At 35.5% G+C, this 14,304-nt stretch overlaps 2 protein-coding genes across 4 annotated transcripts; both read left to right on the forward strand.

Moving 5' to 3' along the window:
• The first annotated feature begins 815 nt into the window (after positions 1–815).
• Positions 816–3,596, forward strand: LOC127946320 (eukaryotic translation initiation factor 5A-1-like). Of its 3 annotated transcripts, none has more exons than XM_052542812.1 (5): positions 816–921; positions 1,842–2,032; positions 2,122–2,226; positions 2,561–2,692; positions 2,780–3,596. In XM_052542812.1, the coding sequence occupies exons 2-5, from the start codon at positions 1,865–1,867 to the stop codon at positions 2,840–2,842; spliced, it is 468 nt and encodes a 155-aa protein (XP_052398772.1). In that variant the 5' UTR covers positions 816–921; positions 1,842–1,864; the 3' UTR covers positions 2,843–3,596. The 3 variants fall into 3 exon arrangements, with proteins under 3 accessions (XP_052398772.1, XP_052398774.1, XP_052398773.1); XM_052542814.1 differs by having other exon boundaries at positions 919–1,185; XM_052542813.1 differs by having other exon boundaries at positions 920–1,018.
• A 2,020-nt stretch (positions 3,597–5,616) lies between these two features.
• On the forward strand, positions 5,617–7,281 carry LOC127945899 (60S ribosomal protein L22-like 1). The gene is made up of 4 exons (XM_052542011.1): positions 5,617–5,705; positions 6,114–6,218; positions 6,624–6,745; positions 6,836–7,281. The coding sequence occupies exons 1-4, from the start codon at positions 5,697–5,699 to the stop codon at positions 6,978–6,980; spliced, it is 381 nt and encodes a 126-aa protein (XP_052397971.1). The 5' UTR covers positions 5,617–5,696; the 3' UTR covers positions 6,981–7,281.
• Positions 7,282–14,304: the final 7,023 nt, after the last annotated feature.

Here is a 14,304-nt window from a genome sequence, read left to right on the forward strand (position 1 = left end):
CCCTTTTCTACTTTGACTGAAATTCTAGTTTTTGATCTTATTCAGATAATGGTTTCTGAATGAGATGAATGTGAAATGGATAAATGGAAATATTTCAGATTTTGGAAACTCGTCCATTGTGTTCACTTGTCACCTAAAACAGACAATTTATTTGCTTTTTTTTTTTTAAATAAACTGACACATCAAACCAGACCATGTGTACTGTTGTACTTTTTTTTTCTGTAATATTATTTTATAATAATAATCATGCATATATTGTTTTGTCATGCATTTTGGATGTTTGTGTTATACAATACTTTTTAACCAGTGCAATCTTTAAGATGTTCATTAATGGGTCAAAATTCACAAAATGTATACCACATTGACATTTTTTAACTAGTTGTTTGATTCCAAACAAGACCACTGCTCAAAAGTCGTTGTGTAACGAGTTTTGACTTATTTAGGCTCTATAAATTATGTTATATTGTATATTTCTTATTACTTGATTATCCTTAAAAACATTCTCTCTCTCTAGTTTTTTTTTTAATAATTCTGTACTATGGTTGCAGTTATTTAAAATATTATTTTTTTGAAATACAGTTACAGTTTTAAGTATTTTAATATATTTTAAAATATAATTTATTTTTTGTGATGGCAAAGTTGAATTTTCAGCAGCCATTGTTCCAGTCTACAGTGTAACATGACTCTTCAGCATAGCTCTTCAGTAATAATTTTGCAAGCACGAAGTTGATTATTCTTACGAAATATCATTTGAAATTAAAGCGGCACTATGACGAGCCTAAGCGCTGTGAGGCACTAAACACAAACTTCAGGCACAGTCTCTCCTCGTGTCCGCAGAAGAAGAGGAATCCCGCCCACAGTACGGATGCCGCATTAAAATTGGCCGCGCATGCGCGTTGACGTTCCTTTTTTTTCTTGGAAGTAAGTGCTGCATGCAGTGTGTTTAATCTGTGACGAAAAAGTATACCTAACTTTCCTGTTTCGGTGTTGTCTTTAAAACGCTGTCGGGCTTGAACGCGTGAGTCTTGCTGTTGAACCGAGTTGTCTTGAGAAAGCGTATTGCGGTGGTTATTTATGGCGGCTCGTGGAGCGGCTCTCTAGTTTGCAGGCCGCGCGCACGCACTGTACAGCGCCGCACGCGGGAGGCCTTTCCCCGCGCGCAGTGACTAGACTGAAAAGCGCCACGTGAGAAACTTTTGCTAAACCGTAGGAAACCCTTTTCCCCGCTTTGTTACGTTAAAGTTTATCAGTCGTGGTCGTTGTTATGTTGTGTCTTTCAAATATTTAGTTCAACGGAAGAATGGGGCGTTAGCCTCTTAGCCGAGACATTTATCGGCAGCGCAACCACGTTGATGTGCGCCACGTAAATTAGACCGATTTCAAGCGGTTTACTGTCAAACGGTGATGTTGAATTGACGCGTTAACCCGCTTTTAAAGGAGTGTTTCTGATTAAGGCGATGTAACTTACGTTAGCATAACGTACCTAGCCCAATGAGAGTCCACCTGGCCTGGTTCGGCGTGGTCTTTGTGTTCATGGAGTGTTAAATATCGGCTGTAAAGTGTCATTTTAGACTAGTTTAGTGTTTTAACCACACATTTGATAACCCAAACAACTGTTAGATGAAGTTCGATCGTTTATTTGGATCGGATCCGTTATGTGGTAGAATAAGGGTAGCATGATGCGGCAGGTTTGGGTGCTAATGCAAACAAAAATGAATCAATTTATAGTAAACTGCGTTTTATCTGATTTGATCTAATTTGCACGCAACTTAACTATGATCTTATGTGATGAAGACTTTTTCCTGTGTAAACGTACTAATTCGCCACATGTCCCCCTCCAGTGCCCCTTGTTTAGATCCCCATCATGGCAGATCCAGATCTTGATTTCACCAGCGGAGATGCCGGGGCTTCGACCACTTACCCCATGCAGTGCAGCGCCCTGCGCAAGAACGGGTTCGTGGTCCTGAAGGGTCGTCCCTGCAAAATTGTCGAAATGTCCACTTCTAAAACTGGCAAGCATGGTCATGCAAAGGTAATATTTTGATGTCTCTCTTTTGCATGGCAGATTTTAACCACCTAGTGTTAGTTTTTAGTGTTAAGTGCTCCAGCTTTTCTTTGCAGGTTCACATGGTTGGAATTGACATTTTCACAAATAAGAAGTATGAAGATATCTGCCCTTCCACCCACAACATGGATGTGCCTAACACCAAAAGAAATGACTACCAGGTGAGATGTGCATGGCTTTGTGAAATGCAAGATTTAAGCTTTCTTGTGGGAGTAAATACACGCGCGTGTGTGTGTGTGTGTATATATATATATATATATATATATATATATATATATACACACACACACACACACACACACACACAGAAGCACACCTTGTATAGACATTATCTTGTACTTCGTAGTATATTAATTCAACTTAATTGGTTGTCTAAGGAGAATCTTTTCCACCAGGGCAATAAAGCAAGGATACTTCAGCTATTCATTAGTCTTCACGTCTATAGCTAGATATTTATTTCATTTCTTGTTCTTTAAAATGTCTTTTATCTCCTAGCTGGTTGACATAAGTGAGGGGTTCCTCTCTCTTATGATGGACAATGGTGACGTGCGTGAGGACTTGCGTGTGCCGGAAGGTGACCTGGGCAAAGAAATCGAAAGCAAATTTGCGGCTGGTGAAGAGATGTTGGTACGTGCACCTGTTTGAACGAATGCATTTAGTCCTTGAGCTGCTTTTTGACATTGGAACCCACTCATATTTTTCTTTGTTTGGCAGGTTACTGTGCTTTCAGCTATGGGCGAAGAATCTGCAGTGGCTGTCAAACCCATGACCAAATAGGAAGAGAGACTGGGCTGCTCAGGCTGCAACATGCTACACTTTAACAAATCTCTCGCATTTGTTTTTTTGGTTTTATTTGTCACCAAAGCTATGGCCTTCACAAGCAACCTCAAATTTTTTTGTTGTGATTGTATTCCTTTTTTCTTCTTCCAATACTGTGCTGGACTTGTTGGGTCAGTTGGCATTCTCTCGGGTAGGAAGTTTAATAATGTCAGTGTGTTTATCCCCTCAACTACCCCCTTTCCCCCCCATTAAGTTGTTACCACTTACATTCCTGAATGTTAAATGATGGGATCCATTTATCCTTTTTGTATTCTTGATTTTCTTAAAAGTAATTAGTGTGCAGGATTTACGCAAGGTGCTGCGAAGAGAGGAAACCCCCAACTGACACTGAACTTTTTTTTTTTTCCTTCTCCCTCTCTGGGTGCCATACTTTTACTTTTTCTCCTTACATAATCTATGCCACGCTGGCACTATAGTTAATTCCTCTCAATTGAATGCCTTTCCCCCCAAAGTGAGATGCACACTGGTAGTTGGCACTTCCTTGTACCTGCAGTACTTTAAAAGTACCTTCTCAAGTAAAACCGCTATGACAGAGAAATAAACTCCAGCAAAATGTCCCCTTAAATGCCAGTCTTTAATTGTTCAGAAGTGGAAAGGATGTGATGGCCATGTGCGAATACCTCTGTAACACAATAGCAGCCAGCTTGATTTTGGCTGTCATTGATGACCTTAAATAAAGTGTTGAAGCCTGTATTTGTCTCCAGGTAGGCTCTTATCAGTGCTGCTCCAGAATGAGCTTGAGGACTAAATCTTTGTGAATTCTAATCTCCCTTTGTTCACTCGAGGCCTTTGTCACCTTGACTGGAGAGAGCAAAAAATAAAAACTTAATAGATTCAGAAGGCTGGTTAAAGGTGTTTCTTCATAGTTACAGCAGATTTTCATCTGGCAAAATTCAACACGTGAGAATTTATCACACTATGGTGAATGAATGTCCTACTTGTTAAAATTCAGGAAAAATTACCTAGTGTAACTTGACTGATCAAGTTAAAATTTTAGATTTGGAAAAAGGTGCTCATTATTATATAAATAAGTGTCTGTTTTGATGGTGTGATTTTGTTGTTGGTCATAGCAGTGTTTGTTCTGAATCTAACAAAGTAAAATAATGTATACATTTTTATATTACTAGTGCATAAAATGTTTCTTTAACATCTATTGTATGCTTTTAAATGTTAAAGACATAAGTGGGCAAAATGACATGGCACATAATTTTAGAAATTGAGGAGAGTAACTGGGAAAGAATGAAAGTTGTGTTGGGTTGGGCTGCCAAGTCGTCTGCATGGGTGGAGCCAAACGCTCATTTCCCATTTGTGGATGGGTGCCCAGACAACACAGACTGAATTAAAGTATTGCAGTTCATTATTGGAGACATATGCACTGCAGTCTATTCAAACATAAACTTCATATAACTGGCTCCTACTGCATGCATTTTCCAAGTGAACTGAATGTTGAGTCATGTCTTTGTGTCAATAATTAAAATGGATTAGTTTCCAGTTTTGCTGTTGTGTTGCTGAGTGATACTAAACTGAAGATTGTATTTAAACAGGAAGATCTGCCTGTTTAAATTTGTTCAAGAGTTAAATCTGTCCAATAAGTGGCAAATCAGGTTGTGCCCATGTGCTTGCTGAAGCCTCACCCAGTTTTGTCTTGGTATGACTGCACAATGATGTTAGGATGAGTCATGCTTCCCTAGTAGGTGAACAGAGCCCAGTCTCTCCCTTGTAACTATTGAGTGTGTGTAGACGTGAATACTTGAATAGCCTGTTTGGGGTTATTTTCATGAAAACTGAATGTTAAGCCAGCTACATCCTTTTACAGTAATTACTACAGAGCCATGCAGCAGGGCTATCATGTAATCAATACCAAAGACCGCACAAAATATAAACCGAAATAAAATGACAGATTAAGTTCGTGTGACAAAGGGATGTGGATTTGAAATGCATAACGTTAAATGCTCGAATTTATGGTGAAACCATAGACTGTATAAGGGTGTAACGGAAATTATATAGCATTTTATATTTCATTTTTTTATATTTTACATATATATATATATATATATATATATATATATATATATATTTTTTTTTTTTTTTTTTTTCTAATGTTATACAAATATAACTCCATCCAAACCGAACAATTTCCGTGAATCGGTTCTTTGGATCAGCTCGGTTTAAAGAATCGGTTCAAAAAGCTGATTCTTTTCAATCCGTTTTAAATACTGTAAATATTATTTTAAATACTTTTCCCTAAGGTGGCATATGTCACAATAATATATTCACATGTGGGTACATTTTGATGGTACTTAAAACATTATTAACTAGGGAGTTTAGTTCCTGCAGCTCTGATTTTGAAACATTAATCCATTTATGAAATTAAATATAATTTGTATTCACATCAAACGAATTCATTTTAATCTCGTGACCGAAAATGCTCCGTTTCGTATGTTTTGATAAAATCTAACAATTAAATTCCCAATGCGTTTTATTGTAACTTTATCCTATGTAGTTATTAAAGTAACTTACTTCTCCGCTGCGCCGTCAGTCAAATCTACGGCGCGAATTCATTGTTCAGATCGGTTATGTTGCGTTCAACTGATTTAATTCAAAAGATCCGACTCATTCAATAGAACGATTCATTCACAAATCGGCCGTCGCTGAACTAAACTAAACCAAAAGATCCACAAGACTCCTCCCCAGAGCCCTCCCTAACCGGCAGCCAATCAAATGATGAGAACATTTTGTGAACTCTTGTGCGGACATACGCCACTTTCTCTTTTACGTCAACCTCGTCAAGATGGCACCGGTATGTGTAGCCCGGTGAATGGCCTTTATGGTTAAATGTATTTTAGTTTTTGTTGTATGTGATTAAAATATCTGCCATATTACATGTATATCTACTACGTTACATAGAGAGAGTTTTTTTTGCAAATGGAATAATATATTAACCATTTAGTTTGACTTGCCTCTGCTTGCTGCTGGGAGACACGTGGATGAGCATTTTTAGCATGACGTAACCATTCCAATTGGCTATCATTACAACTGGTTATTAAAAAAAAAAACTGGTTATCATTATCGTTATTTGGTTAAAGTAGAGAGAATAACTTTACAGTAGTGCGTTAAATTTTGTGCTTATAAGGATATACAAATTGCGAGTGAAGTATTATTCTGAACAAGTAGATGCTTAATTTAGTATATATATTTGTTTCTTTAGAAAAGGCATACTGTTGTGAAAAGGAACAAAAAGGGTGCTTCCTGGAAATTCACCCTTGATTGTACTCACCCTGTGGAGGATGGGATCCTTGACTCTGCCAACTTTGTAAGTTGTGTGATTTATAGAAACATGGTTTCTATTCATGATCAGGGTTCTTGTGGGCATAGTAAGCCTGAAAACGTTATGAGAATTTCATTTCCAGACATAAAATCATGAACATTTATGTACTGAAAAAAAACAACGTTTGCATTGGCTAGAAATCAAATGAATGTTTTATTTGTTCCTGTCAGAAATATCAATACATTACATTTAAGTTCCTTTTAAAGCTATTAATTTCTGATCCAAAAACATGTTCAAATGTAAAAACAACAAAGTATCCTTTTTAACTCACTTTGCATTTTATGTTCAGGTAGTCACATCACTAACACTGTGCCATAACTAGGGTTCTCTTCCCTAGTTAAACGCCTAGGGTTCTCTTCCCTAGTGGTCATGCTCTTTTATTACTAACAGGAAACCTTTCTGAAAGAGAAGGTGAAGGTTAATGGCAAAACAGGCAACTTGGGAAATGTAGTGCAAATTGTGCGTCAGAAGAACAAAATCAGCATCACATCAGAGAAGCAGTTCTCTAAAAGGTGAGATTTGTTACGTCAGCAGGCTGCTTTTAATCATACGTGTTCTTTTTATAGGCTTTGTGCATATACTAACCACCCCATGTACCTCAGGTATCTTAAGTACCTCACGAAGAAGTACCTGAAGAAGAACAACCTGCGAGACTGGCTGAGGGTGGTGGCGTCGGATAAGGAAAGCTATGAGCTGCGCTACTTCCAGATCAGCCAAGATGATGAAGAATCTGATGCTGATGAATGAATGGGTGTATCAGGGTCCTGCAGAAGTTGTCACCTCTTCAAATGCAGGGCTACACTTTTTAATTTGTGCTTGTATATAAAAAGATACAAACGGAAATTAAGTGTCATGTGTTCAGTGGTTGTAAATGCTCTGTGGGGTTGATTTATAATTAAGATGGTACAAGGGTAAAAGAGTTAAATAAGATTCATTAACAAACTTGTTGCCAGTGCTGTCTAAGAGATTGGATTGGATTGCAGTGATAAATCTACCTGTAACATTGCAAGTCTACCTCTGTGATTAAATAATTGTTATGTGAAATGCATGTTTTCGTATATTCTCTTTTTGAGAAAGCTCATAATGTAGGTTAAAATTAGTTAGGACAAAAAAATCTGAAAACACTAAGCTACGTCAGGTGCACCCTAAAAAAATCACTCATTACCTTGCATATTCCTCAGACCGGTTTTAATTAATTTATTCAGAAATGTACAGCAGTGCATGAATATTAATCAGCCAATGATGACGTGGATATGAAACTATCGAGTCATGTAATCTGTTCATGATTCAAGTCTCGTCAGCTTCGTTATCTTCCATTAATATCCACCAGATGTCAGCAGAAAACTATTTGTCTGTACAAATGTGCACATGTAAATATGCTATTTTAAATATTCTGTTACCCACTGTTTTGGTCATTCTTACTGCATTTCTAACAAGAACCACAAACAGACGTTTAAACCTTTTGTCTACTTTTTAAGTCAAATTAACTTTGACAGCTTTAGTTATTTACGAAAAAACATTGTTCCACTGACCTAGCCTAGTTGGCCAAGATTCAGGTTTGCTCTAAAGAAATGCCAGGCAGGAGCTATTTCTTCTGAACTTTGACTAAGGGGGAAAAATTCCAGTCACTAAAAAAAATATAATCTCTGTTATACTGCTGTTTTCACAGAAATTGTGGGATAACAGAAACCGCTGTGTGTTCAACAGGTCAGAGCGCAGAAGCTATAAAAATGTGTCTGACTGGGTTTGGATGTGGGAGTCAAGGCCATTTAAAGGAAATATTTGAAAGAAAATATATCATTGCCAAAACCAATTTTGTTATACATTACACATTACATTACTTTTATTATTATTATTATTTTTTTTTGAGTATGATATATTAACGCCAATATTCTGTATTGTGATACATGTGTCTGACAAATTTGACAGTGTCATGCTTACTTTTTATTCCCTCCATCTCAATGGGTCACCTTCTACACACAATAAGTTATCTCTTTTTTCTTTATCTCTAGCTTTCTTTGATTTCTATTTTTATTTCGTACCAAAGCCAAATTTTTTTAATTTAAGAATGAAATTCAAAAGATATATTTCATTCTAATCAGGTGGAAATATATTCTTTAAACTCTTTAAGACTCTTTAAATGTGAATGTGAAATGTAGCTTACTCCAATTTTGTAGCCTTTGTTTAAATCACGTAAATCAAATTTCTTAACCAATAGTTTTTGAATAAAAAAAAAAACTGATCTGAAATAAATCTAGAAAAAAAATATATATATACATATGACGTAACTTTACTGATTCATGTTAAACCTATGTACATGTATAAATCATGTAAACCAACTAATTTTTCATTAAAATCAAGGAGTTACATAGCAAATTCATTGAATTTTATTGCAGGCGTCACTGGTGACATTTAAACGATTTGAACGATAAAAACAAAGATTGTCATGATGCATGGGAAAATATGTGAGAAGTGTTTGGTCTTGCAGTTGAAATGCAATTGACCTATATTGTATTGTATATTGTAGTTGTTGGAGAAAAAAAAAGTTGTTTTTTAGCAGAATAAGCAGATTAAGAATGTTCACTATTGCAGTGAGAGCTGTGACCATTGAGAACACTTACTACATTCTGGCTTTCAATCACCATAATGGAACTTCTGTTTCCTGCGAAACCTGAGATCTACTCGAGTCTCAGCCACTGAAGTTGAATGACAGGGTAATTAAAAATGAATGAAATGCCATAAACAAGAATGACTACAATAATCATGAATAATCATGAAACTGATGCTTTTGTGTCTCTACAGCAAATGTCTTTTTTGGGAGGCTTCAGTCTGCTGCCATTGGAATTTATCTTATATATTTGTTTTGGTAGATTATTAGCTTTAATCCAATATCATCAGTTTCACCAGCGGAATGAAAAGCATGTAGCCTACATTGACCTTACAGAGTATGACGATCTTAAAACAGTCCAGGAAGCATCATCCTGGGCAGCTGTTGAAAGGCGGACACATCTTTTAATAATGAACTCTCCTATGGTCACTTGAAGAAAAAAATAATTGATAATGTCTCTGCATCATGTCCCCTGCTGATTCTACAAGCTTTTGCCTGGTTTCCTCCTGCACCGCTGGACATAATGGAGTATAAAGTGTAAAATCCCTAATGGTGAGTTTTTTTTGCTCCTTTTCTGCCAAGGAATAATGTTTTTGATTTGAAACTGGACACTTCTATTTCTGTTTCGCAGAAATGTTTGTTTTACCAAAGTGGATAGAGCAGTGGGCTTTACTTTGGCTCAGGTTGGAGAAAAATTGTACTTGCTATGTCTGTTTTAAAAGCCATTAATTCATGGCTCAGGTCAGTATAGTACTCCTTAGTTTGACTTCAGCTCTCCCTTGACAAGCCACAGAATATCTTCATTAATATTATATATGGAAAGGTTACAAGTTGCACAATTTAAATTACTTATTGCATCCCTTTTTGATTTCGCACATACTACAGATATTTGGATTAAATGCAGAAGTGGAGTGGAAAATGCTTATGTTCATTCTAAACTTTTAGTACACTATCCCAGAGCTTAGTAAACTATTTAGGATAGTATAGGAATAGCATTCTTTCTCATCTTAAGGAGCATTATTGCATGTTGTCAAATTATCTGTATGACAATGGAACTGACCAAGGTCCTGAAAAATTGTTCAGGATAAAAAAATATATAATAACAGTGTTTACAAGGCAGCGCTTTCTACATTAAATTCATCTCAAATACTTAATGTGCATGTAAATGTTTTGTGATTAATTTAATCTTTTACAAGCTTTAAAATCTCTTTGCACATGTGACATTGTTACAACTTAAAATCTAACTGTCATCCATCACCATCATCAATATTTTCATATTGAAATACGGTTGGTCTGCTTTCTTGCATTATATTTACACAAATTGCATTAACAATGTTAATTTCTTTCTAACATTATTTAATAATCTAGCTGCTCATGGATATTTGCTCTATAAGTACTAATTTAAATGGTTTGTTTCTCAAAATCTGTATTGTTTATACTATAATGTTTTTATACATAGTGGTTATAAGAGTCATTAGCCACTTACATAAACCCAGTAAAATACCATAATATTACCAAGTTGTTTTTTTTTTCAAAAAAGTACATCTGCTGTTCATTATAAATGACCTTTAAAGTCTGCACCGTTCATTTGGTCCATTCATACTAAAGGCCTGTACACACCAGGATGATAACTATAAAAATAAATATAGCAATAACTTAGCGTCCACTTGAATGAAATATAATGTTCTGTTTATTATACACCAGCGGCTGGTGTGTTGTCTGCTGCTTTAAACTAGTTCTTTAAAGTTTGGTGTATCCTGATGTTTTTTTCTTTTTTTCGTTCATCAGCAGGAAAAATTGTTCGGAAAATAATTCCAACGATATTGTTCCTCATATCGTTATCATTATTTTGCTATTCCCTTAACATTTTAATATATATATATATATTTTTTAAGTTTATCTTTTCAGATATCATTATCTGATCTAAATGGGTCTATTGAATTTGACTACAAAATTGTATAGGCAATTCACACAGCATTTTGCTGGAGCTCTGTGGAATTGTAACTCTATTGATGTCTGGCTTCTCTCTTAATATATACATGCCATTCATCTCTCTTCCTTATAATCTGTTTCCTTTGCACTGGATCCTGACGACATCAGTTCTTTAGTCAGGAGCAAATGTAATAGTTTTCAAGGCTTCATGAATCATTTCTACACATGGAAGATCAAAGCTGACTTTTATCTTATGTATTTGTCGATAAAATATTTAGAGTATTTACTGTGGACATATAGGGTATGTTTACCTTGTTAACATATTTTAGCTTATTTGCATTAGGAATTCTAACACAAACACAGATAGGTCATATCAGTTTTTATGTGACATGCATGATGTTCTTTGTCGTTTTATATGTAAATACTTTTTCCATTTCCAGTTATTCACTTGATTCCTGCAGGTGAAATGAGAAGCAGGAAAGTGAATGGGTTACTCAGACCACAATGTAATTATGATGTTTATATTACAGCATTATTATGGAGACACCTGAGAGTGCTTTTGGCATCTGGTTTCTTGCTCTCATTCTCTCCCTCTTTCAAACTCCATAGATACTGCAGATATAACTTCCCCCTGTATGTGACATCTTCTGGTAAATCGCTGTCAGCCATGCTTCAATTCACCCTGTTTTGATAACAGAAGAGATATTGTCAGGTTGTATGAAACAGAGCCTGCAGGCACTGACAGAGCCATGGGACTGGTAATTACCAACAGATCTTAGGTCTGTGACGCAACCACAGCTTGTCTTGGTGAACGGCAGGCCTGCATTAGATTGAAGGAAACAAGATAGCAATGTGTGGTGATGTTATCTGTGAAGGGAAAAACAAAAGAAGGCTGCAGGGTACAGGGTGGATTGAAGCAGATGGAGACTGACATAGAAGATGACCGTTCATAAATGGGCCTCATGCAGATAGGCAGTAAAAAGTATAGTGAAATGATGACAGAAAATGTAAAAAGTTGTGAATCAGGGTTTCCACAATTATGCAAAACCTGGAAATGTAAGGAAAGACTGTTGTTTTGGAACTTATGGAAATGAATTGTCTTAAACAGTGTGAACAAAAAATAAGACCACGAAAATACTTTAAATAAATGTAAGGTTAACTGAAATAAAATACAATTATAAATATATAGGCAACATTATAGATAAACATTATAAATAAATAGGCAGCATTTCTAATTTTATTTTAGATTTTAAGATTTGACTTAAAGTGCCACAATGACTAAAATAAAACTGAAATGAAAATGTCTTAAAACAAATTTGCCATATTTTAAAAGAGCAAAAATGAATTAAAATTGAGGAAAAAAACACTTTACAAAATTACTTAAATTTTTGACTAAAATGAACATGATGCAAGAAGACATAAAAATAACATTTGCCAAAATTATAAGAGTATCTTAGTGATACTAAAATACAACTGGACTTAAAAATTTTCTCCTAAAATAAGTTATTGGTATAAATGTTCAAAGCAGGAGAAGGTGTGAGACTTTTTCCACATATATAATACATGCAATAGCAATATTGTTTGACTGTTAACACGCAGTGTATTACATGTAATGAATGCACCAATTTTGTTCTGTTTACAGACCTCAGCACTGTTTCTCCAGGTTGAAATATGCATTCTATTCATATTATTTTCTCTATTATTATATCAGTGTCCAATGGACATCTGATGCTCTCCATTTCCTAATCTGTAAGTTTAATGAGACGTGCCACCATAGCAACATTTCACCTAAGTGAACGAAGGCACACTTTCTGTTGTTTGACTAGTGTAACATGTTGCTCTGCAGTATTAAACCCAGCCTGATGTTGAATGGTTTTTCATTATCTGTGGATGATGTGTGATTTACATGCTTTTCTCTTTTTGTAGGACATTATTGCGGATTCAGTATAGAGCACCATGATGATTAATCAGCACATGGATCCTCTCTGAGACAGTGTGTGTGAGTTTGTGTGTGTGTGTTTGTGTGTGTCTGAGAGAGAGAGAGAGAGAGAGAGAGAGAGAGAGAGAGAGTAAGAAAGAGAGGAGGGAGCAAATACATAGGAGACACTCATACAACACCAGTTTAGAGGAAACACCTGGAATGAGCCATTGACACATAAGAGAGGACAAACCTCACCCTTTTTTTTTTTTATCCGAGTCTTCCTGTGCTGGAGGATGAGCGCTGTCTTTGCTAAACTGGACCCCAGGAGAGTTGAGTGGGAGTCGTCCTGGTATGGGCTCCACTCTCGAATCCTGCGCACTAAACCTGTGGAGTCCATGCAGGAGGCCTCAGATGACTTGCATGGCACCAGACTCGCCTGTGTGCTCACTACGGTTGATCTGGTGTCACTTGGGGTGGGCAGCTGCATGGGCACTGGCATGTATGTGGTCGCCGGGCTTGTTTCTAAGGAAATTGCAGGACCTGGAGTGATCTTGTCCTTTATCATTGCAGCTGTGGCATCCATTCTGTCTGGTGAGACTTTGTCTTTTATGAACAGTTTGCAATTATGTTTACATAGTGTCAGAAATCACTGCTGGTGCTCTGGTGTAAATAGGCATCTAATCCGCTTCACAATTGCATGTTATATATTTTTTAATGTGACCTTGAGACTGCAAGATAACCCCACCTCTTTGTAATCATGGCCAGCTGTGCTGAGGTTTTCTTTGCTTTATTTAGATCAAATTCTTCAAATTTAAGTCTAAAGTTCACAAAACCACAGCAATAATCTATGCCTTATGGGGTCTCTTAGCTCACTCTACCAGACCAAGACATGACCCACCAAGACCCATTTCTAGACCAAGATCCACAAGACTGAGAGACCTGTCAGTGCAAGAACCAGACTTTTCATCTGAATAAATTGAAATAGAGTAATAAAATCAAATAATAATAATAATAATAATAATAATACTACAAAAATAAATAAAATGCTGATATTATTGAATTCTAAACACCCAACAATCAAGTTTTCAACTTGTTTCCAATATATAATTTTTTTTACAACATAAAAAACTATATTATTATAATATATATATATATATATATATATATATATAAATACATACATGTAAAAAAAGTAAATAATAATAATATATTTCTAGATAAATTACATATATAAATTTACAATGACAATAATGGTGAAATTTAATTGTCAATTGCTTTTTCCTAATGAACAGGAAATGAAAACATAAAACTATATAAATTGAAAAAACAATAAGCATATTAACAACAAAAATTATAGTTTCTACCTAAAAATAATTTTATATTGGCAATAAAACTTTAAAAACGGTAAGCTTTAACTATCAATTACACATAAGAGAGATATGTGTATAAGAGATACATTTTCCTAATAAACAGAAGAAGAACATGAGACTATATATAAAAATGAAATTAGTACATTGATTGCCTAAGATAGCCTAAGATATATTAAACATGGACTCTATATCTGTAACCTAACATTAAACTGGAATTAAACTGTTTACCTAATTTTAATA

The sequence above is a fragment of the Carassius gibelio genome, chromosome A24 (genome assembly GCF_023724105.1).
Source record: "Carassius gibelio isolate Cgi1373 ecotype wild population from Czech Republic chromosome A24, carGib1.2-hapl.c, whole genome shotgun sequence".
Classification (NCBI taxonomy): Eukaryota; Metazoa; Chordata; class Actinopteri; order Cypriniformes; family Cyprinidae; genus Carassius; species Carassius gibelio.

Excerpts from the sequence above, each read along its gene's own strand:
- LOC127945899 (XM_052542011.1), top strand. Across the intron at positions 6,219-6,623 it reads TCCTTGACTCTGCCAACTTT|GAAACCTTTCTGAAAGAGAA; the intron begins GTAAGTTGTGTG and ends TATTACTAACAG. Across the intron at positions 6,746-6,835 it reads GAGAAGCAGTTCTCTAAAAG|GTATCTTAAGTACCTCACGA; the intron begins GTGAGATTTGTT and ends CATGTACCTCAG.
- LOC127946320 (XM_052542812.1), top strand. The coding sequence starts at position 1,865 with ATGGCAGATCCAGATCTTGATTTCACCAGCGGAGATGCCGGGGCTTCG. Across the intron at positions 2,033-2,121 it reads GCAAGCATGGTCATGCAAAG|GTTCACATGGTTGGAATTGA; the intron begins GTAATATTTTGA and ends TTTTCTTTGCAG. Across the intron at positions 2,227-2,560 it reads CCAAAAGAAATGACTACCAG|CTGGTTGACATAAGTGAGGG; the intron begins GTGAGATGTGCA and ends TTTATCTCCTAG.